Here is a 24,102-nt window from a genome sequence, read left to right as displayed (position 1 = left end):
ACTTTACAGAACGGAAGTTCCTTGTGATTTTTCATGAAAAATATTAAATATCTCCGTAATAAATTCGGAAATCTACTGTTTTTTTTTTTTTTTTTAATTAATTTTTAAGCAACGTAAATTAAATTTACAAATTTTCAAGAAGTTTAAAAAGTTTCTCTACTTCGCGTGGATCTCCTTAAAAACTAAAATTTTAATCTTGGAATTTATTTTAGCTGACATTTAATCTATCCTCAACTATATCATGTCTTCTCTATCTATCTATCTATATTATTAATTATTATTATTGTAACAATTATTATGATGAATTATTAAAACAAAAATTTCTCGTCTCACTGATTAAAAATGACAAAAAAAGTATCTCTGCGGCAAAATAAAATCTTGGAACCGTGAGATCAGATTGTGACCGAATTCCGAAAAGGAAAATGTCAGTTAGCATAAAAGTTTATCAAAAGAGTGGACTGTTGCAATATTTCTTCCTTCACTGGGCATCTTAGTGCCCGTAATTACTCCTAAGCCGACACTAAATCTAACACGGACAAAGATAATCTATAATAAGGAGTCTTCCAAGTCTCCCGGGACTAAAAAATACACGACGGGTCTATTGTCGGCAACAAACTTAAATATCAACAAGTTATTGCTTCAATAATTGTTGATAAAATAATCTAATTATTTGGAAACTCAATAAAACAAATAAATAAATAAAATAATAAAAAATAAAAATTCATATTAAAGGAAAAATAATAAAACGTTGCTTGAAAGCAATGAAATAAATAAGCAGCAGAAAGACTGATATTTAAATAATAAACAAACACAAGTGAGACGTATTATATATTATAAATATATTAATATATATAATGTATCTGATAAATATATAGTTACCCGTAAATCCGTATTGTAAAGGGTGGATTTTTTTTATTTTATCAATTATTGTGAAGATAAAATATTTATCAATATAAATAATGATCTTTTAAATAGTTATTGAACGGTTACAAGCCAAATTAATTGTTCTAAATATTTAATTGCCAAGTTAATGGTTGCAATACTCGAGTAATTGTGTCGACTTTTTTATACGCCGGCACTTTATGCCTACATCCCTTATATTTATAAATATTAACAGAAAAAAAAAATATATTACCGATAAAATTATAAAATTATACATTAAATTAAACAGTTTAAAATGTAATTAATTATTAATAAAAAATAATAATATTAGTGTAAGGAATTCTGATAATAATTAGTACGTAAGTGTTCTCTAATGGGAGTTTAATTAAACTAATAACGTTAAAAAATATATCCAAGCCATATATATTAACAAAATATCTTTCAAATTTATTTATTATGATAATAATTAAAAAAAAAAAAAAATTAAAAATTGTAATGCAAGTTAAACTGTACTGGAATTAAATACGGTGAAGGATTTTGTCTGTAAAATTTATTTTCTCCGAATTAATATATTTACGATTGTAAACATTGTAGAAGGTTGCGTTAGAAAAAATAAAAAAAAAAATTCATTGAATTTATTTCACAATAAATAATCTTCAATCCTCGATCCTTGATCCTTTTTTGTGTCTTATGCGTTAACAGTGATCAATAACAAAAATTTCCGTACAGTTTTGTATTTTTGATCTTTTACTAACATTTTATTTTTTTGTTCCAGGTCGCCTAATTTGCCACTGCGGAAGGCGTTTTAAATACGCGTTTTCATTGAGCTGTCATCAACGCGACGATTGCGGAGTTAAGTTTATTTGTACAGAGTGTAATTACCGGACTGATAAACTTAATCAGTGGATTAGCCATGTCAAGTCTGGATGCACTTTTCCGATACGTATACGATGAATAATTTAATTATTGATCATATATTATTCTTCACAACTTTTAGAAATTATTTATCTAAATATTTTATTATGAAAATTGTTGATTAATGTATAATCTTTAAATTTATCGTTTTTTTTTTTAATTTAAATATTTTATAATTTATTATTTTAATAAAATTAAGATAATATATTTCTTCTTCAAAAATTTTCATTATTATTGTCAATAATTAAGAAATGGCCTTGTATCTTGTGAACTATTGTCATTTTAAAAAATATAAGCTCATTTCAATGTTATACTCATCAAGACCTTTCATTTGAGTACCTACAACAATTTATCACATATTTATATATTTTATATATATGTATATATGAAAAATATATGAAAAATGCATGTGGGTACTCAAATGAAAGCTCTTGATGAGTGTAACATCAGGATTTCATTAAAAATTTCTAATCTCAAAAATATTATTAAAATTTTTATAATTGTAATAAATAAAATAAAAATTACAATTAAATGTAAAAATTTTTCTATAAATTAAACTTGCAGGCTCAAGAAATTTCTGATATATATATAATGATGATACTAATTAATTTTTGTGTTATCTAGATGCTGTACGAAGAATTATTCCATCACAATAACATCAAATTAACCTGTAAATAATGCAAGTCATTTCTTCCCTAGAAATTCTGCACTTCAAAATCATAATTGACTATTGCTTCTTAAAAAAAAAAAAAAAAAAAAAAAAAAATCATTTAGAACTCATATTAACACAAATTTTTTTTTTTTAGATTTCTACGGAGCGAGTTCATCATCAACAAAAATCTTCAAATGCCCGAGATGTCAAAAAGTTTACCAAAGAAGAGATAGTTTAAGAAAGCACTTGCGAGTAGAATGTGGAGTTCCGCGACAATTTAATTGTGAATACTGTGGAAAAAAATTCACACACAAGCACCATCTGACTTATCATTACATTGCAATTCACAAATTGCAAGCACTTTAATTTGTTTATTAATTAAAAATATTTTAAATAAAAAGAAAATTTGTTTTATATTTTTCTAAAATCAATAATTAAATCACCAAAAAAAATAAAATTAAATAACTTACTAACATTTCATTTTTGTTCAAGTCGAGAAGAAATAACCATACTAACGGCAGCTGAATCCAGCGTTGGGAAGGAAGACTAAAAAATAAAAAAAAAAAAAAAATAACTTTAAAAAATTATATTTTTATTTCTAGCCAATTGATTTTACGCTAACATATTTCTTCTTTTCAGATGAAGACTCGCCAAAAATGCCGTACGTAGGACGCCCGTATACTTGCAGCATGTGCGGTAAATCCTACATGTGGAAAGTATCTCTCGGGCGCCATCTACGTGAAGAATGCGGCAAAACTCCCCAGCACACTTGCGCGCTCTGTGGCCGGGAGTTTAAACAAAGAAGTAGCTTTCAAAGGCACTTGCGCACGCAGCACAACAAAATTTTTATGGGAAGAAAAAAATTGTGAGCACCTTGAAGATTATTTTTAACAAAAATTCGCCATGAAGAAATTTAATTCATCAATGAAGAGAATAAATTAAAAAAAAAATCGACAGATTTGAAGAAATTCGTCAAAGAAGAAATAAAATTTATCGACAAAACTGAAGATTTAAGTGCAAGATCCAAAGAAGAAATAATTCATCCTCAAGATTATAAAGAAGATATTAAATTTAATTTATTTTTTTAATTAAGATACTTTTTTCCAAGCAATTTCTCTACTTAGTTTATAATTTTTGCATCCCTTCCCGGCGGAACCGAATTAACAATTTTATTTTTAATTATTTATCCCGTTAATTTAAGAATTATTACAGTGAAAAATCCTCTATGAAGAATATCGAAGCTGAAGATAAAAAAAAAAATTGAAAGGTAAATTCTTCTGGCTTGATACTCTTCTTTGTATATTTAATAATTAATTAATATTAATTATTATTTACAAGATGAGTTTAATTGGTTTCAGATAAAAAAAAAAAAAAAAACAAATTTTTTCGGTCAAACAATAATTAATTTAAAAAGTGTAGATTGCTACGCTAAACTAACCTCTGCTTTAAAATTGTAAATTATAATAATTATTGTGATTAAAAAATAAAATAAAATAAAACTTACTTTTTTATTATTCTAAATTTTGGAAAGAAGTAAAACTAAAATTATTACTAACTTTAGTTTTATTTTGCTTTCAGAGCCAAGAATTGAGGTGCAGAAATTAAAAACACTAAAACCGTCGCATCTGTGGCGGCCATTTCCCTGTCACACTTGCGGGAAATCTTACACGCGTAAAGATACACTGAGGCGCCATCTGCGGTACGAGTGTGGAAAAAATCCCCAGTACATTTGTTACGTCTGCAAGAAGGGATTTAAACAGAAGTCTAATTTCCACAGGCATAATCTTAATGTTCACGGGCTTAGATTATAATTTAGATTAATTATTAATAATTAATAATTATTATTGTAATTTAAGGGAAGATATTTTGTAAGAAGAAAGACTTGTAGAAAAATATTTTTAAAGAAGAAATTCAGAATCAAACAAAACAGGGTCCTTTAGGGTAATAATAATAATAAAAAAAAATAATGATAATAATAATAATAATAATTAAAATATAAGTTTAATAATTTGGGTTTGAAGCTACTTAATAATAAAAAAAGTGTTAATTTGTTGAACAAACCCTTATAATAATAATAATAATAATAATAATAATAATAATAATAATAATAATAATAATAATAATAATTGAAACCTCTCGAAAAATAACCGCCCCTGTAAATAAATTAATAATTAAAATGATAATTATTATTTGTAAGTAATATCGACACAGAAGATCAACCTGAAGATCATCACCCGAAGATCCATCTATCACTATTACCGTAGCCGTAAGAAAAAATTACTCACGTGCCTGGTAAATGACCGTAATGGTAATCCCGGGCTCTGTTATTTTCAGACGTGTCACCGAGGCTCCGGTACTCGCTCCCGGGGATCCACTCCGGAATATTCAGCTTGGAGAAGCCCTTTCCTTGCCACAAGTGCGGAAGGTCCTACCGGAACAAGGGCTCCCTCAAGCGCCATCTGCACGACGAGTGTGGAAAGCCGCCGCAGTACATCTGCAGCATCTGCGAGAAGGGGTTCAAGCAGAAGGCCAATTTTCAGCGGCACAACGCTACTATCCACGCTCATCTTTTTTCCCCGGCGCCTTAATATTATTGAGTGATATTATTATTGAGTGAATAAGTATTGATTGATTGATTGATGGGCTGGATTAATTTTTTTCTGGTTTTTGGGGTAAAATGGACATTTTTTCCTGAGGGGAGAAGAGAGGTGGGGGTGGAGAAATTTTGTTGGATCAAGAACAAATTATTTTAATAAAGTAAAATTAATTTTCTTACTTTAAAAATTTTTTGCTTGATTTGAGATAAAAAAAATTTTTTTAAATAATTTTTATGGATCAAAATTTTATTTCTTTAATCAATTTTTTTTTCTTGTTAATGTTAATTTTTAAAACTAGTATTTTTAATAAAAAAATTATTGTCAAATTTTATAAAAAAATTCAATTGATTGAAAAAAAAAATTTTGATTCAAAAAAAATTATTTAAAAAAATTTTATTTTTTTTTTAAACAAGCAAAAAAAAATTTTAAACTTAGAAATTTCATTTAAAAAAATATAATAATAATTTCTTTGTCTCCAGTCTCAATTAAAAGTGTTCAGAAATTACCAAAGAAAAAAAAAAGTAATTTATTTTCATAAGAGTTTTTAGTGAATAAAAAAACCCAATTATTTATATTCAATCACAAAAAATAAACTAAAGAAATTTTTAATTTCACCTAACTTAAATAAATTTAAAAATTGATTGAATATAAATTAACATTTTAATTCACCGTAACTTCTGAATGCTTTCTTCTTTTTGAAATAAATAAAAAAAAAACATTTTCCATCTTACTCAAAGAACCAAAATTTTCTGTGAACCAGCCCAATAAATATAAAAAAAAATATATATTATTATTGTTGTTAATTAAATATGAACACAATAGCCAGACCATAAATATCTACGTTTTAAATAATTGATGTACTACAATATCTTATCAACTATTATGCAGCTAAACTCACATATTATCCGTAATAATAACAATAACCGATAATTATAATTTAAAAAAAAAATTAAATAACAGTAAACCGTTCCACCATAATGATTCAATAAATAATTGTTAAAAAATATTGCTCAATCTTATTAGTATTTTACTGCGTTACTATTAAAGTTATAAATTATAATTAAAGAAAAAAAACGAGCTTATTTTTAAAAATTAAGACTGAAATCAATTGCACGTAGTTAATTTTAGATTAGAAAAAAAATTGTAGCCCCGAAGGGTAGAAAAATGTAAAACAATTGTTAATAAATAAATAAATTATTTGATTTCAGAGCCCGAATTGGAAACTCCTGAAGAAGAGGAAGAGCCGCGATCTCCGGAGCCGCTGATGATCGTAGACACTTCCGAGGCGCTTCCGGCCGAGCCAGATTCTTTCGACAGTGACGGCGCGTACGAGCCGCCCATTGAAGAAAACGGCGAAGAAGATGACCTGACGATGAACCTCCAGAAGATAACTGCGATCTTGGACCCCCAGGATCCTTTGGAGACTCCTGGATCTTGTTTGGACGACATTGCTAATCTGGAGTACGAGGACGAGCTTGCCGATCCTGATGATCCTTCTACTTCGGAGTCCAGGAGGCGCAGGACCAAGAAACACGCTTGTCCCCAGTGCGACAGGAAATACACTAATAAAAGCACTCTTAATAGACATCTTCGGGAAGAGTGCGGGAAGAAACCTCAGTATACTTGTCGCTACTGTCACAAGTCCTTTAAACAGCGGTCCAATTTTCAGAGACACATTTGGACTATTCATGGATGCTTGCTCACTACCATTGCTTAAGTTTATTTAATATTTATGAGAATTTATTTCTTCACGGGAAAAAAAGGAAAAATTTTATTACAAATGGGAATTAGTCGCGGTATTAATTATTAATGTCAAAAAAGCGTTTAAAAATTTTTTTTTTCTTTAATTAACTTGGGAATTTATAAAAGTATAAATTTAATTAAAAAAAAAATTGATTTTTGGAAATGGAATTAAAAACAGTATCAAAGTTTTTAATAAAAAGTTAAAAACTGGATTTTTAATTTTTTCAGGGAATTTTTTACAAACTAAAAAAATTAAAAAATTCAAAGTCTAATTTTCAAAAATCAATTTTTTTGAAACTAATTTTTCCAATTTTTTTTTTTTTTTTTTTTTTTTTTTTTTTTTACATAAAACGCCATACTACATTATTTAGTATAATTTTTTCCCTTTTCTTCTTTTCGTGATTGATCTAAGAAGCGCAGAAGAGTTGAGATTGATTTTTTATAATTTTTTTTATGTCTAAAAATTTTTGCGCCTGCTGAATATTTCTTTTTTTTTTATTTTTTCCAAGAATTTTGAGTAGAATTGAAAAGTTTTATTTTTGAACTTTGTAAGACTTGGTTAATAAAAGATGATATTTTTCACGAATTTTTTGTGTTATTATTTCAATTATTTCAATGACTCCAGGCTTAAAAATTTTAATAAAAAAATTTGTACTAATGAAGAAATTTTTATTTTAGTTTCTAGGATTATGCGACGAAGAGATTGGGCGCCATAAATTTTTGAAGAAAAGTGGTTCTGAAAAAAATTAAAAAAAAAGGTTCAAAAAATGGTTTATAAAATTGTGAGGTAAAAAGTTTACTGCTACGACAGAATTTAAATATTTTATAAAAAAAAAATGTTTGAATCAAAAAAATTCAAATTTGAACTATCTAAAACCTCAATTTTGAAAACTAACCTGAATTAATTATAAGGATAATATATAAGAAGAAATTTGTAATTTTTGTTGAATTTTTACTAACAAAATTGCAATTTTTTTTTTTTTTTTTTTTTTTTTTTCAGGCTCTCAAGGTACAGATTATTACAAGCGCGTGGGGAAACACAGATGTCGTCAATGTGGAAAAGAATACCGGTGGATGCAGTCGCTGATAAGGCACGAGAGAGAAGAGTGCGGTAAAGCGCCCCAGCATCAGTGTCCATTCTGTGGTCTGAGGATGCGGCACAAGTGGCTATTAAAAAAGCATATTTTGAATTTGCATCAATTTGCTTTATAACTTCTGATAATAATTATTAAATAAGTAAATAAAAATTTGATAGGTAGCTAGAACAAGGTAGAATCAGAATATCATTTTGATTCAGCTGAATTTTATGATTTAAAGTATTCCTTAATCATATTTCTTAATAAAAGGCAATAATACAATTAATAAAAAGTAAAAAATTTAATTGTCCTGAACAAAAAAAATTTTTTTGAATCAAGAAAAAAATTTTTGAATTAAGTGAAATAAAATTTTCTTAAACCCAAATAAATTTATTTTTAATGTAAATTAATTTAGCTGATATTTAATAATTTTTTTAATAAGTAAAAAATTCTTCGTAGAAATTATAAAAAAATTATAATTGCAATAATTTGAAAACAATTTTTTTTTGTTAAATAAAATTCAAAGGTACATTAATACTAACTTTTAATGAAATTTTCGCATTAATGTCACTTGAAATTTTATTAAAAAAATTTTTATCCAATTTTTAATTAATTTTTTTACTATAAATTTTTTATTTTCAATTTGTATTTACTAAAAAAATCCCAATAAAGGGATGAAATATCCAACTAAATTAAAATAATATTCTGATTCTATCTTTTCCCAAATACTTGCAATTTTTTTATTTATTTATTATGTCTGAACGTGATTAAAACTTAACTATTAATAAATGAAAATTGTTCCTAGCATAATTGTCAACTGATTTGTATAAATTTGTCGATGAATAAAAAAGTGAATTTTCTAATTAATTAATTATAGGACAATTAATGTAAGATCTTTTTTTTTTTTTATTGATTAAGGATTATTTTTACTAGAGTAAGGAAAGAGCTTTAATTTTAAGTTTACGTTTATTCAATGACAATATAAAGATTACAAATACGTCTTACAACTTTGCTTCTTACTAACTAAACTATAACTACCTGAGGACCTTTCTTCGTGTACCTTTTTTTGATACTACATTAATTATTTAATAATCTTGAATAAAATAAAAAATAATTATTAATAATTTTATTTGTGAGTTTCAGTATAAAATTTTCTCTGAATTCTTACTGACAATTTTTTCTCTGTTCGCAGAAAACCCGAGGGAATACAGAGGAAAATATACTTGCGACGACTGTGATTTTCGTGTCCATTTTGTACGATTAGGATCAGAAGTAGCGGAGATCTGAAGCGGCATTTGGTCCGCGTTAACAAGGGGGTTCCCTACAGCGAGATTGCTTATTTTTTTTAATTTAATTACTGTAATTTATTTTTTTAATAAATTATTTAAAAAAACGCCGGTGTAATTTTTGTATTTTTTCTAATTTTTGTGAAGAAATCCGCGATTTGAATGAAACTAATTAGCTTCCGTTGGTTCTAGGTGATCGGCGTTACGTCTGCGGCATCTGCGGAAGGGCTTATGTGTGGAGAGAATCCTTAAGACAGCATCGCAGACTCGAGTGCGGCATTCAGCCGCAATTTGCTTGTCGGGTTTGTGCCAGGCCGTTCAAACATAAGCATCATTTGAGAGAACATTTGAGAAGAAAACATCAGTGTGATATTTAATCGAGTACTATTTTTTTTTTTTTAAGGATGTTGAACTTGCGTGGTCAATTAAACAGAGTCTTTTTAATTAAGTTTTCTAAAATCGAAGTTTTAATTTTTTACATGAATATTATAGTAAGTTAAAAATATTATTAATTTATTAAAATATTATCTAAAGAAGAAATAAAAAATAGCGAAAATTCGCGTAAAATAACAACAATAAAATTTGACCTCTAAAAAAAAAATCAAATAAATAATTATCTGCATGATTTACTAATGTTTAATATCACGAATAATTTTTCAAGTAAATAATTATTGACTGCCAGGAAAAAAATGTTTTATAATTATTAATTAACAAATAAAATATTTAAATTTGCAGAGTTCATAGCGTCCTCAGTGTACCCTTGCCGCCAATGCGGAAAAATGTTTTTCAACAAGAAAACAATGTGGAACCACCTTGCGGTTTGCGGAAAGGAGCCGCAATACCCCTGCGAGACTTGCCGAATACGTTTCAAACACAAGCACCACTTGACGAGACACTTGAAAAGTGATAAGCACAAAATTTCTAGCGATTGTGGGAGCCTGATCTTCTCTGACCCGAACAATCGCACGTTTGACTTGAAAGATTCTAAAGAATGGTTTTTACAGTGATCTCTATAAAAAATTTTAAATAAATTATTAATTATTTATTAAAAAAAAAAAATTATGAACTTGTAATTATATATAAATAAAATTTATGTTTGTTAATAACACTCATCTGCCGTACTAATTAAATTTTGAGTAAGGAAATTATTTATCGCAAAAATATAATTGATAAAAAAAGAAGAAATAATTTTAATTTTAATTTTTTCTTCCAGATTCGAGTAAAAATTGGAGCTGCCGCCAGTGCGGGAAGAGTTATTATTAGCGTGGATCGCTGATGACTCACATTAGGGTCGAATGTGGTAAAGACCCGACCTTCGAGTGTGCAATTTGCGGGAGGAAGTTCAAGTACAAGCATCGATGGCAGTATCATATTTTGTCTGTTCATGGAATAAAAAATTGAATATATTTTTTAGAGCTAAAAAAAATTATATTTTTTAAAATATAAAAATTTTTTTTGTAAATATACTTTAATAAATAATTTTTTTTAATTATTAGAATAAAAAATTTTCAACTAATAAAATTATATAAATATTAAGTGTAAAAGTTTAGTGAATTTTTTTCTGACATATATTTTCTTTTGCAGGTTTATTTTGGGACACGATGGAAGGCTACGAAACTGGAAACAGCGAAGAAAAAAAAACTTATCAATTTTACGACCCAAATTATCAGTTTATTTGCCCAAGATGCGGAAAGTCTTACAAAAGCGCGGGTTCGCTGTCAAGACACAGGCATTACGAGTGTGGAATCGAGCCTAAGGAAAAGTGTAATCTGTGTGGGAAGAAATTTCCTCATAGGTTTAAGCTCACGAGACACATGGTGTCCTGCAAAGCCAAGCAGAAGTTTGATTGGAGATTAGGACAGTAGTTTGTAGATAAGAAAATTAAAGCCGTAAAAATGGCGCCTGTATTTTTAATATTTATTGTAGACTAACTGTCAAGTATTTATTTAATTTTATTTGTTTTGTTATTATTAATTGAACTTTATGATCGTGGTACTGTCTTGTGTAAAGTAATAAAAAGAGTTGTCTGAGAGAGGAAGGTTTACTTGATTAAAAAATAATAAAGCGAGTGGTAAATTATTTAAAAGCCGTCGAATAATCAGTGAGTTTGTGTGTCTTGTATTGGGATCTAACTTTTCTTACGTGCCTGGGGATCTTTAGATTGTTTTCTAGCTCTTCTCCGTCCTTCTGAACCGCCGGTAGTTTAAGACACATCATTAGTAATAATAATAATAATGATAATAATAAAAATAATAGTAATAACAATAGTTGTAATAATGTGGCTTGTAATTAAAAGTAATTATAATTAGTGTGTCGAATAAAAGGTTACTGATGATTTAAATATTTTGTTACAGATGGGGATGGATATTTGCCGACGTCTCAGTCCTCGTCGGACAACGAGGAAATTTACCCGCAAAATCTTCTTGGTGTCGCGTACAAAACTTCGGTTAATAATTCGAAAGAAGTTAGAGACGACGACGGGAAATATGTTTGCACTAAATGCGGAAAATCATACATCGCCTCAACCTCTCTGAAGCGGCACCAGCGGCTCGAGTGCGGAGTTGACCCCGCTCAGAAGTGTCACATTTGTAACAGGCGCTTCAGACACAAATTTGTTCTCACCGCTCATATTAACAATTGTGAGAGAAAAATGCTCGGGATCGAAGTCATCGAGATCATTAAAAAAAATCCTAATAACTCTAAATCCTCATAAATACTCTAATTTGCAATCCACCTTTTTTTTTTTTTTTTATTAATATTTTCTTTGATTTGTTGTGTTATTCAAAAGTTTGTGCCATAGCTTTTTCAATGTAATCATACATTAATAAATGTTTTTGAACCTTTAATTGTTTGGTTATTTTATAATTATAATAAAATACCAATTAATGTCTTGTTTTACACAGTAAAAAATTTTGTGTTAAATATTTAACACTTGTTGTGTTAAATTAACATAAAAAAGTCTTAAATATTCAATCCAAAAATTTTTTACTGTGTAATTTGACAATAATTTTTTTTTTTTTTAAATAATACAATTTTTTAATAACAAATTAAAAATTTTTTATTTTCAGATTTAAAATTAAAAATTCAGGAGATTTGGAGTGTATGTTCGTCGATCGAACTTCAACAGCCTTATTTTAAATGCGAAGTATGCTGCATAAAATTCACAGACCAGTCAAATTTCCGCCGCCACCAGAAGTTCAATTGTAAAGACATGACTCGCAAATTTGAGTGCGAAAAATGTCACAATAAATTCCGCCGCCGAGATACTTTGAAAACTCATTTGATTTCTTGCAATAAGCTTGAAAATCAGTTCCACTGTCCAAAATGCGACGCGATGTTTCGTTGCAAGTATTACACGAAACGACACATAGCTTCTTGCAAAGGCAGATAAATTAAATTTTGTAAAAATTTTTCTAAATAAATTTATCTCATTAATTGTTTTTTTTTTTTTTTTTTAATCGACAAACTTTTGAATTAAATTGAATTTTCTACTCACCAATCAAAGTCCTAATTAATTTTATTCTTCTTTCTTCTTTTCTTCCTCTATTCTGGGTTTTTCTGAAATTTTAATAAATTGAGAATATTAGAGAAAATTTATTTAAATAAATATTAAATTATATTTTCAGGATACTGGACATTCATTCCCGCAGGACCACCAGTGCCTGAATATCCATCAGTTATTCCTGCGCGTGTAGCACTAATCCCAACGCGTCAATCGCGGAGAAGCAAGGCCAAGATGAATTTCAGATGCGACAAGTGCGGAAAATACTTCCGCTCGCGTTATCATCTTAATCGCCATTATAGCTTGTGTGGAAATACACTAAAGGCTTTTGGCTGTAGCAAGTGCGGGCGAAAATTCAGACGAGAAGATTATGTCAAAAATCATATGACGATTTGCAATGGGGGTGTTTAATATTTTAAGATTTGTTTTTTCTGATTTTTTTTTTTTTTTTGTAGAAAAAAATTTATCTATGACTTTAAATTATTTAAAAATTTTTTTTATTTATAATTTTCAATAATTATTCTTAAGTTTAATTATGCGCAGTTAGAAGATCATAAAAAAACAATTTTTTAATTAATTATTTTAATTTAAAAATTCATTTTTATTTACAATTAATCACAATTTATTTAAATAATTTTTTTATTAACAAATAATTATTTTTGTAAATTTTTAATTACATTTTCTTTAAAAGTTTTTTTTTTTTTTTAAATTAAAAATCGCAATTTTTGCATTAAAAAAATTAAAAAAAATTTAATTACTAATTTAAAAATAAAAATTAATGTATTTTTTAATTATAATTAATTTTCAACAACTTTGTTAATTTTTAAAAATACAAATCTACAATTTTGTACCCATCTGTGTAATTTTTATTTCATAAACAAATTTATTTTCCTAAATCTAGAGTAACTTTTAAAAATAATAATATTCTCCCTAACCTTGGGAACAAATACTAAAAAAAACTTTATTTTCTAGCGTTCGCTGCGGAACAGTGGAACGGAACGAACTTGACACAGTGGTACGAAGTTCCAGGGAATGACAAGTTCCACATGTGCCAAACGTGTGGCAAGTATTTTTCCTCTCAAAAGAGTCTGATGCGCCACGTGAATTCTATGTGCGGAACCAACAACGCGCAGGCGTACGAGTGTGAGAAATGCGGAAAATTGTTCGGCAGGCGCGACAATATGAAGCGACATCACGATTTGTGTGGGAGCGCTAAAAAGTATCAGTGCTTGAAGTGCAATAAGAGATTCAGCAGGAAGGATTATATTAAAGTTCATGATACTTTGTGTTGCAGTTCTAATTAATTTTTTTCTGAGAAAAAAATAGAATTAAAAAAAAAATTATTTTATAAAATTAAGTAAAATTTAATATTTAAACTGTATTATTAAAATTTATTTAATAAAATGTGTATTTCCTTAATTATCCATCAAACAGTTTTTTTTTTTAAATAATAATATTTTTATTTTAATATTTTAATCAATTTAAAAAAAAAAATAATTTTTATTTAAAATTTTTTACCAACAAATTAAGAATAAATACTGATAAATTTTTTTTTTCAGCTTTCGGGTATCAATTCTGGCCAATAAAAACAGAACAACCCGAAGAAACAGAGGAACCGAACCAATCAACGACTCCAAAGAAGCGCCGCGGACGAAGATGTGTCCTCAGCTTGAATTATAATTGCAATTCTTGCGGGAACAAATACGCAAGACTGAGTTGTCTTCGCCGGCATCAGAAGGAGTGCTGTTGCGAGCCTACTCTTCAGTGCATAATTTGCCAGCAGAAATTCTTCCGCAATTACCAGCTAAATGCCCACATGAAGCAATGCCTTAACCGCATTTAAAAAATTTTATTTTAATTTTAATACTTTAATCAAATATTTTTATCATGAAAACTTATAAAGTTACCAACAGATTAATATTTTAATTGTTATGTTATTAATTATGCTATTTTAATAAATGTTAAAACTAATTAATTAACTCTTTCTTTGTATAAATTATAAAAATTTATTTCTTCTTAGATTGCACAGCTAAAATTAAATTAATTTTTTTTTTTAAGTTAATTTTGTCTAAAAAAAAAATGTAAAAATTTATTTAATTTTTTATTAACAAAAAAAAAAAAAAATTGAATTTTTTCAGACCCGAAGAGCAATCGAAGAATTCAAGAGATGAATTATTTCCTTTATCCAGAATTAAACTATCAGCGTGACGAGCTTGATATTTTAAGGCCGAAGAAGCTGCGATTGCACTACTGCAGCGGATGCGGGCGGTCTTACACACGCGTGGATAGCTTAAAGAGACATCAGTTAAAATGCAGCGAGTATTTGATGACTTCTCTGCAAGACAACGGAGCCGGGAGGAACGAGGACCGGGAGTATTTCTGTGAGAACTGCGGAAAGAGCTACCGAAGAAGAGACTCTCTTTTAAGACACCAGAGATTAGTGTGTTACAGAGACAAGATCTATGAGAAAAAACGAGAGAATAGAAATGCATGATAAAAAAAATTGTATAATAAAAATTAGATCTGAATAAAGAGAATTTTATAAAACTTTGGTGATTATAATTGTAAATTTTGGAACATTCGTGAGTTTATTCAGGGAAATTTGGTTGAATGGCGGGACTAATGAGGTGTCGTTGGTTGCAGAGATGCTGGAACAGTACGAGTGGTTCCCGGAACGAGTGGAACCGGAGATGGGCGCCAGAACGAGTGTGACATATGTGTCGGCATCTGGCGACAATCCGACGCAGTTGTACGTCTGCAGTGCCTGCGGGAAAAGGTACAAGTGGCTGGACAGCCTGAGGAGGCACCAGAGAGTCGAGTGTGGGAACAAAGAAAAACGATTTTCTTGCAACGCCTGCTCCAAGAAATTCAGATACCGATACGAACTCAGGAACCACATATCTGCTTATCATTAGCCGCTCCCAATAATTTTCCAGCGAGTCAGCACTGATAGAAGGACATTTAGACTGCGTTCAAAAATATCTCTAGATACATAATTGAGAAATGACCTTGTATCTTGAGAACTATTGACACTTTTAAAGATATAAGCTCACCCCGACATTACACTCATCGAGACCTTTCATTTGAGTACCCACATCAATTTTTCATATATTTATATATATATATTATACATCTGAATATATGAAAAATATATGAAAAATGCATGTGGGTACTCAAATGAAAGCTCTTGATGAGTGTTACATCGGGATGAGTTTATATCTTTGAAAACGTCAACATTTAAGAAAGTACAGTGCAATTTAACGAGTCATTATTTAATACAGCAAAATTTTATTTATTTATAATTCACAAGTCACTATTAATAAATGTACTTTCCTCCGAAATAATAATTTGTTGAATGTTAAAAAATATTTATTAAAATTTAATAAATAAAATAATTGTCTTGAAATAAATAAAATTATTAATAGTTACTAAATCCTTCTATCAGTGTGGTGAAACTTTAACCGGCCAAGGATTACTTCCTCCTCCAAGTTAATTTATTTATTTGTAACTGTACAATCAGGAGTTAATAAACTATTTCCAATTAATTAAAACTTTAATTTATCCCGTTATTCTTACGCATGTCAGTCACTAGCCAATTATTATATAGAGCATCCAAATTTTGTCGCATATACACTAACGCTTTAATTAACTAAAACATTTTAAATAAATAGAGAGTTTACTTTCTGTTACAGCCTGGGCTTCTTTACCCGAGATGACTTCCTACGGGTTTTACTCTTCTAATAGAATTTATTTTGAGTATTAACCAATTTCTAATGGAATTTTTTTGTCTTTGATTTCAGGATGGCTGAAACCTAAGCGGTATGTTTGTAAATTCTGCGCTGGGGATTTTGGCTGGAGGTTCGAGCTGGAGGAACATGTCCGGAACTTCTGTTTTATCAAAAAATTCCATTTAAAAAAGTAAAGTTTATTTTATTACGTCGCAGTTTATCGTGCTTCGCGGTTTATGGTCAATGTTTGTCTGTTTTAAATTCAGGAGTTTGTAAAAAATTTTTTGAGTTAAAATTTTGCTAATAAGACGATTGTTTGTTGATTTTCTTAGATGCTAATTGGCGGAGCCAAAGTCTTCTTTTGGAGCAGCAGTCTTACTTCTGTCGCAAGTGTGGGAACAGTTACTCGAGGTTACACTCACTAAATCGACACATTAAATTTGAGTGTGGGGTTGAGCCGCAGTTTGAGTGCCCTTTGTGCCATAAACGGTCCAAACACAAGCACAATCTTTTGCTTCACATGCGAACTCATCAGAAACGCTAATTTATACCAATCTTCCATTTTATTATCATTATTATTATTATTAGTTTTAGTGTTTTATTACTGCCAGGGCGAGAATTTAGTTTTGTTAATATTTTTTTAGGCAGAAATACTTATTAGTTAAGTAATTTTATTTGTGATTCTATCAACCCGGTACTGAAAAAATTTTATTTAAAATTTTGGTAATTATTTAAAAGCTCCGTTTTTTTTTTTTACTGTAAAAAATAAAATTTTAAAAATTGTATCTATATTTTTTTGCAGTTAAAAAATAACATACTCTAAAATTTAATTTAAGAAATGTAAATTTTGATAACATTAAAGTTGATAATTTTTAATTTTCTTTAAAAAAAAATTTGTTTTAAAAAATTGCATTTTTAATTTATTAAAATTTTTACAAGTCCATTTTTTTTATAATTTTTGTTAAAAAAAAATTAAAATAATTGTAAAATGGCAGCTAAATTTAATGTCATTAAATTTTGTGGGACTTAAAAAAAAAAATATTTTTTTTTTTTTTTATAATTATTTAATAAATTTATTAAATAAATAATTTGAATTTTTTATGATCTAAATTAAAACCGCGCGCTAAAAAAAATTACCCAATTTGTAAATATATTCAAAAAAATACATAGTATAAAAATTTTGTGTTAAAAATTTTTGTGTTAAGCATTTAACACTTTAATGTGTAAATTTAAAATTAATTGTGTTAAATTAATAAACAAAAGTGTAAAATATTAGACATAAAAATTTTTAACACAAAATTTTTTACTGTGTAATTATCAACCGTACAGAGTATTAAATATTATTTAATAAATACTAATTAAGTAACCAAATAGTCTGATACCAACAAAAAAAAATAAAAGAAACTATTTAAGCAATTAAAAATTGTTAAGCAATGTTAAGAGTGTCCAATAAATAAAAATAAATACCATACTTTTAATAAAAATTTATCCGTGATCGATTTTTTCGCATGTTCGTAATCCACTGCATAAAAAAATAACATCACGCTAATTAAATAATTAAACTAAAATAAATGTCAGGTTGATAAAAATTGAGTTAATATTTTTGTTACAGTTTGGGGTCCGCCTCAGGTCAACATCGAGGTCCAGCTTCACGCGTGCCCAAAGTGCGCGAGGACTTACTCGCATAAATGCAACCTAATGAGACACCTTAGACTTGAGTGCGGAGTCGGCCCGAGATTTCAATGCTCAAGCTGCGAAAAAAGATTCAAACATCGGCATCATCTTCGAGATCATGAGAAACTTCATGCCCATCACTGGGACTTAGATACTCACATGTAAATTTTAAAATTATCTTATTTTAATTATTAGTGTAAGGAAATACCTCTATGCGCCAAATTATTTATATATATATATATATATATATATATATATATATATATATATATATATATATATATATATATATATATATATTCATTTATTATATTGAATGTAAAAAAATTAATAAATCATTTGAATTAAATTTTTTAATTAATTTTAATTTAATTACAGAGTTTGCAAATTAAGAAAATTTTTTTTTAAATTAAGAAGGTAAAAAATTAAAATATTAATTAATTTATTTATTTATTATGAAAAAAAAAAATGTAATAAATTATTCAAATTTAATTTTGAAACTTTAATTATTTATTTGTATATCTTAATTAATTTTTTTTTATTTCAATTACAGGGCCTAGAGATCGAAAAAAATTTTATAAAAAATTTAAGAGGTGAAAAATGCAACAAATTAATTAATTAATTAATAAATTATTAAAATTTAATTTTACACAGTAAAAAATTTTAACACAAAAGTTTTTGACGCAAAATTTTTTATTTGGTAAATTTTTAATTTTTAAACTTGGATCAATTTATTTAAATTTAATTCTAGGACTCTGAAGCTCAAGAAAATTCTATAAAAAATAAAGGTGGTAAAAAAATGCATAGTTAAATTAAAAAAATATTTTTTTTAAGTATTTAATAAAATAAAAAACAATTTCAATTAACAAATTTTGAAATTTATGTTTCAGATTTTGACCTCGCGTTAATGATGATGCGGCCGCCGCGTCTGAACTTAAAACTTAAGGTTCCTGGGACTCAAAGGACCATCGGTCGCTTTCCGTGTCCCAATCCGTTCTGCAAGAGTGTTTTCAAGGAAAAGCGGTACCTGGGGACTCACATAAACTATCACTGCGGAAAACCTCCGCGGTTTCAATGTCCGTACTGCGAATATCGCTCGCACCTGAAAACTAACGTGAAAATTCACGAGCAAAAACGGCATCCTGGCCAACATATCTGGGTCGTTGAACGATACAGATAAAAATTAAAAAAAACATTTAATAAAATTTATTTTTAATGTCAAAAACTCGCAATGTAATTAAAAAAAAAATTAATAAAATTTTATATTAAAAATTTTAAGTTTAAAATATTTTTCAGGAAAATTGTAAATAATTTTTGTACATAAAAAAATTCAAATTTTCCGCGGTAAAAAGAAAATTTTTTTGTACATTAAAATTTTCCGTGACTTCAAGGATGTTTTTAAATAAAATAAAAACTCAATTACTTTGCTAACAAAGTAAAATGTCTGTTTCAGTTTTTCCACGCGCCATCTTTGCGGAACCGTACCAACCGAGGCGCCACACTATGATTGGCCAATACCCGTGCCCGAATTCAAACTGCAGAAGTGTCTTCAATTCGTACTACAATTTGCGGAGTCACATAAACAATCATTGTGGGAAGCCCCCAAGATTCAAGTGTCCTCACTGCGACTACCAAACAACATGGCGGAACGATGTCAAGAGACACGTCATAAACAAACATCAAGACGCGATTACTCCTGTTGTTGAACTCTACAAGCCGAATTCTCAGAGAAGCGACAAATTTGTTTGTCCGCCGGAAAATTACTACGAGATTTTTAGGCACAAAAAACTTTTGATTTATCATTTACAAAATCGCTGCGGAAATGGCTTTTAAGATTTTTTTTTTAAATTAAATTTTATGGGGACAGAATCCCTGGATGTTATTAAGGGGAAATTTTGAGAAATTTAACGGTTAGAATTTTTGTAATAATTTTTTTAAGTATAAAATACCTTAATTGAGGTATAAATACCTTAATTCTGATAGAGTGGCTGCCAAACAAAACAATATCACATTTAAAATTCCCAATTTCTCAACTACTGTCTACGAACATTCATTTCTGATCTCATTGATACGCCTCTGGAGAGAATTACCACCTGATGTCATAAATGCACTTAGCATTGATACTTTCAAGACAAAAGCTTATAAATTCTTCCATGACCTTGAGCTTAAAGAGAACTTGATTCCCGACTTCACTGATGACGATTCAAATCATTAAAATATATATATATTTTTTTTTATTGTAAAAAACTGATTATATTTTCCTAAATTTTCGGATTGTTTTTAAATTTTTGTTAGCAAAATCTCAATATTGTTACAATACCTATTTAAAGACGTTTATACTCTTACATGTATTTTATATTCTTATATTTTTATATTTTTGCCATTCGGCCATTGTCTTGGCATACAAATTAAATAAATAATAAATAATAATTGAAAAAATTAATGCGCAATTATATTTTTACTACTGTAAAAATTATAAAAAAAATTTTTTTTAAGTCTTAATCGATTAAAATTAAAGAGAAATTGAGTTTTAAAGTCGGGAGATGAGTTTTAGAAGTCAAAATGGCGGTAGAAGTTCTAGCGCACGAACTTCAGAGGGCGGCACTTGTTAGTTTTTAAATTTACCGGCAGTAATTTTAAAAATTTTATAAAATTAATGAAAGTTAAGTATTTTAAATACTTAATTTAATTTTAAAAAATAATTCAAAGCTAAATAATGAAAATTTCCCCTTAAAAACCTCCAAAATAATTTACCAAAATAAAAAAACTCTAATTTATAACTAAAAAACCATAATTACAATAAGTAAATGTAACAAATTGCATAAAATAAATACTAAAAATAATCTTAGAGTATTTTTTGCAATTTACAAACATGTGTAGTTAATAAAAATAATTTTTTTTCAAATCTAAGATTTAAAACTGACAATTTTTGTTTTTCAGAACTTTTCAAGAGTAGGGACGAAAAGTACGCCTGCTTGAACCCGAATTGCAAGAGCGTGTTTAACGACAAGAGCAATCGCAATAGACACTTTAAGCATCAGTGCGGTAAGCCTCCGAGGTACAAGTGCGGTTACTGCAACCAACAGTCCCATTTCAAGACCAACATTAAAGAACACTGCAAGCGAAAGCACACAAATTTTGACATCAGTATTATCGAGCTCTACAAGCCGCACATGCTTGGAATTTACTGAATTTTTAATTATTTTTTATAAATTATTATTTAATGTGCTAATAAAAATTTTATCGAAAATTTTTCACAATTTATGTTTATTTTACGCAGTGGGTGCTTATACGCTTTATTAATATTTTTGTAAAAATTTTTACTAACTCATTTTTATACTAGCAACCTTGCAGTCACTAAAAGAGTTATTAATTAATTAATTAATTAATTAATTAATGACTTTTTTAAAGTTTTAAGCTCATCCCGATGTTACACTCATCAAGAGCTTTCATTTGAGTACCCACATGCATTTTTTATATATTTTTCATGTATACATATATATAAATATATAAATAAATATATGAAAAATGCATGTTGGTACTCAAATGAAAGCTCTTGATGAGTGTAACATCGGGATGAGCTTATATCTTAAAAAATGTCAATAGTTCACGAGATACAGGATCATTTTTTAATTATAAATCTAGATATAGAGTATTTTTGAATGCAGCCTAAATACTTATCATCATAAATTGACTATTGGTGAGAATAATATGAAACCATGAAAAGGCACAACTCCAGGTCAAGATTTTTTCAACGATATCAAATTTAACCATAAAAACCCATTTTATCATAAAAATACACTGGCCAAAAAATTTTACTTATTCTCTTAATAACATAGATTAATTATTAATGAGAAAATTAATTTTTTTCAGCATTCTCTAGCCTGTGGTTTGCAGGGAACTTGATGGAGACGAGCATCCAGGTCGGACCTCCGCAGTACGCCTGCCCGAACCCGAACTGCAACAGAGTTTTTAGCAAAAAGTACAATCGCAATGCTCACGTTAATCTCTACTGCGGGAAACCTCCGAGGTTCAAGTGTCCTCACTGCGATTACAAGTCCTTGCTCAAGAGAAATATCAAAGACCACGCTTTTAGAATGCACTCTGATCTCGATGCTAAAGTTATCGAGCTTTATAATCCGGCGGAGGGCAATAAAAGTGGGGGAGAGACCAAAAAAGTGGTGAGTTTTTTTTCTTATATTTAATTAATTTTATGCAGAATTATTTTCTTGATGGATAAAAATATTGTTTCAGGGAAAAGCTGTAGAAACACTTTGCGAACCAGATATTCCACTTTTGACAGAGAACCAGCCTGAATAAATTCATTTTGTTTTAAAGTTTCAAGCCTGATAATTACTGATTATACTATCGAATTTATTGGACATTATTCATGATACTGAAAGTACCAGACAATTTACTATTAAATAATTAATCATTTTTCTTAGTGAAATTTTAAGTTTTTATTTTATCAATAGTTGATTTGTTTATTTAAAAATTTTTAAAATAATTATATGTCTGGTACTTTGTAGATTATTATTTAAGTCTCTGAACTGAAACTTATCCACAATGTTTATTGTAGTTAATTATTTGTATTAATGCACATTTGCAGAATTAAACTAAAAAAATTGAATTATTGCATTTTCAATTAATAATTATTGCAATATAATTTAAGATAGAAAATAAAAGATTTAATATGTTATAATTTTAAAAAAAGTTTCAAATAAAAATTGATACTGTCTTTGATTTAAATTTAAATTTGCAAATTTAAATATTAATACTGTTTCATTTGTAAAAATTATTTAATGGTAAAAATTTGATCTTTCAAATAATTTTGTCGTCGTTATTTAGTTTAGTATTGAAGTGTTATTATTACAAAAAAACCTCTTTAAATTTTTGGTTTAAAATTTTGAAAAACTAAGTTATTATTAAGCGTTGTTTAAAATTAATTATTTTATTTAAATAAATAAAATTTAATTGATTAAAAAAATTATTTAATTATTTATTAATTATTTTTTTGTGAATTGTAAAAGTGTTTTTTTGTAACTAATATTTTTTTTATGTTTTCAAAAGTAAAAAATTAAATAAAAAATTCAATTATTAACAAAAATAAAATTTTTCCAGAATTAATCACCATGGAAACGAGCTGTGACGATTTCCCAGGCCACGAAGAAATTTTTCCAGTCAAAGAAGACGATGATTTGAACAAACTGAAGATAAAAAATATAAAATTCGCGTGTCATAATCTAAAATGCAACGTGATGTTCAATAGCGAGCGCCAACGTGATAAACACTCTGTTGATTGTTGGAAAAATAATTTACAGTCTGAAGAAATGACTTCAGAAAAAAGCGCGAAATTTAAAGATGAATTTAAAGAAAATAAGAAGAAAATTTCTTCAAAAAATCCTATGAAGCCTGTTCATAAAAAAAAAAAATATCTAAAAAGGCTGTAGATGTTTCTAATCCTGTAAAAGGTCGCTTCTTCTCTTGCTTTACTTGCTTACGGTCCTATAAATATAAATCAAGTTTAAGTCTACATATGAAGACCAAGTGTGGCAAAGAGAAGAAATTTATTTGCCCGGTTTGTGAAAATTGGAGGACTTACCACTTACATAGTCTTAAAAAACATTTAAATGATGTTCACGGCAAAAAATTATGAACTTCAGTGACTATTTAACTGAATTTTATTTTTTTTTTTACTTTGAAAAATAATTCGAAAATATTTTTGATAAAAAAAAAAAATTATTAATATTTGTTATTAAATTTTAAAATGTCTAAAGAATTTTTTAAAATTGAAATTTTTATCAAATAAAAATTACAATTAAAAAAAAAATTAAAAAAAGTACTTGAAAATAATTAAATTTTAAAAATACTAAAATTTTGCATAAAAAATAAATTAAATAATATTTTTCTTCTCAAAATTTTAATTATTGTTAAATAAAGACTTGACCATAAATAACAAATGTAATAAAACAAATTATTTATTTAATAAAGGTCATTGTAATTATTTCTTCTTTTTTGTTAATCAATAATTTTCAGAATCACTTTTT

General features: G+C 27.8%; 5 protein-coding genes across 14 annotated transcripts; all 5 read left to right on the top strand.

Moving 5' to 3' along the window:
• The first annotated feature begins 5,446 nt into the window (after positions 1-5,446).
• LOC141536136 (uncharacterized) lies at positions 5,447-6,768 on the top strand. Its single transcript, XM_074256440.1, has one exon. It carries the CDS (start codon positions 6,311-6,313, stop codon positions 6,761-6,763), a length of 453 nt encoding a protein of 150 aa, XP_074112541.1. The 5' UTR covers positions 5,447-6,310; the 3' UTR covers positions 6,764-6,768.
• Positions 6,769-8,633: 1,865 nt separating this feature from the next.
• LOC141536135 (PR domain zinc finger protein 5-like) lies at positions 8,634-13,283 on the top strand. Of its 8 annotated transcripts, none has more exons than XM_074256435.1 (6): positions 8,641-9,224; positions 9,344-9,642; positions 9,887-10,287; positions 10,365-10,608; positions 10,736-12,534; positions 12,778-13,283. In XM_074256435.1, the coding sequence occupies exons 5-6, from the start codon at positions 12,363-12,365 to the stop codon at positions 13,062-13,064; spliced, it is 459 nt and encodes a 152-aa protein (XP_074112536.1). In that variant the 5' UTR covers positions 8,641-9,224; positions 9,344-9,642; positions 9,887-10,287; positions 10,365-10,608; positions 10,736-12,362; the 3' UTR covers positions 13,065-13,283. The 8 variants fall into 8 exon arrangements, with proteins under 8 accessions (XP_074112540.1, XP_074112537.1, XP_074112532.1 ...); XM_074256432.1 differs by having other exon boundaries at positions 8,641-9,265; XM_074256436.1 differs by having other exon boundaries at positions 8,640-9,642; positions 10,365-10,527.
• A 764-nt stretch (positions 13,284-14,047) lies between these two features.
• Positions 14,048-16,914, top strand: LOC141535709 (uncharacterized). Its single transcript, XM_074255798.1, has 2 exons — positions 14,048-16,571; positions 16,714-16,914. The coding sequence occupies exon 1, from the start codon at positions 15,299-15,301 to the stop codon at positions 15,566-15,568; it is 270 nt and encodes an 89-aa protein (XP_074111899.1). The 5' UTR covers positions 14,048-15,298; the 3' UTR covers positions 15,569-16,571; positions 16,714-16,914.
• Positions 16,915-17,672: 758 nt separating this feature from the next.
• Positions 17,673-19,327, top strand: LOC141535688 (uncharacterized). Of its 3 annotated transcripts, XR_012480630.1 has the most exons (5): positions 17,675-18,216; positions 18,434-18,472; positions 18,609-18,648; positions 18,807-18,843; positions 18,946-19,327. XR_012480630.1 is itself a non-coding variant. In XM_074255763.1 (4 exons), the coding sequence occupies exons 1-3, from the start codon at positions 18,080-18,082 to the stop codon at positions 18,613-18,615; spliced, it is 183 nt and encodes a 60-aa protein (XP_074111864.1). In that variant the 5' UTR covers positions 17,673-18,079; the 3' UTR covers positions 18,616-18,648; positions 18,946-19,327. The 3 variants fall into 3 exon arrangements, 2 of the variants coding, with proteins under 2 accessions (XP_074111864.1, XP_074111865.1); XM_074255763.1 differs by lacking the exon at positions 18,807-18,843 and having other exon boundaries at positions 17,673-18,216; XM_074255764.1 differs by lacking the exons at positions 18,434-18,472; positions 18,609-18,648 and having other exon boundaries at positions 17,673-18,216.
• A 470-nt stretch (positions 19,328-19,797) lies between these two features.
• LOC141535687 (uncharacterized) lies at positions 19,798-22,959 on the top strand. The gene is made up of 4 exons (XM_074255762.1): positions 19,798-19,965; positions 20,996-21,100; positions 21,929-22,236; positions 22,310-22,959. The coding sequence occupies exons 1-4, from the start codon at positions 19,932-19,934 to the stop codon at positions 22,373-22,375; spliced, it is 513 nt and encodes a 170-aa protein (XP_074111863.1). The 5' UTR covers positions 19,798-19,931; the 3' UTR covers positions 22,376-22,959.
• The last annotated feature ends 1,143 nt before the right edge of the window (positions 22,960-24,102 follow it).

This window comes from Cotesia typhae, unplaced genomic scaffold (assembly GCF_013202065.1).
Source record: "Cotesia typhae breed Kobodo isofemale line unplaced genomic scaffold, CoteBio_Ctyphae scaffold_152, whole genome shotgun sequence".
Lineage (NCBI taxonomy): Eukaryota > Metazoa > Arthropoda > Insecta > Hymenoptera > Braconidae > Cotesia > Cotesia typhae.
This window is presented reverse-complemented; position numbering and strand designations above follow the sequence as displayed.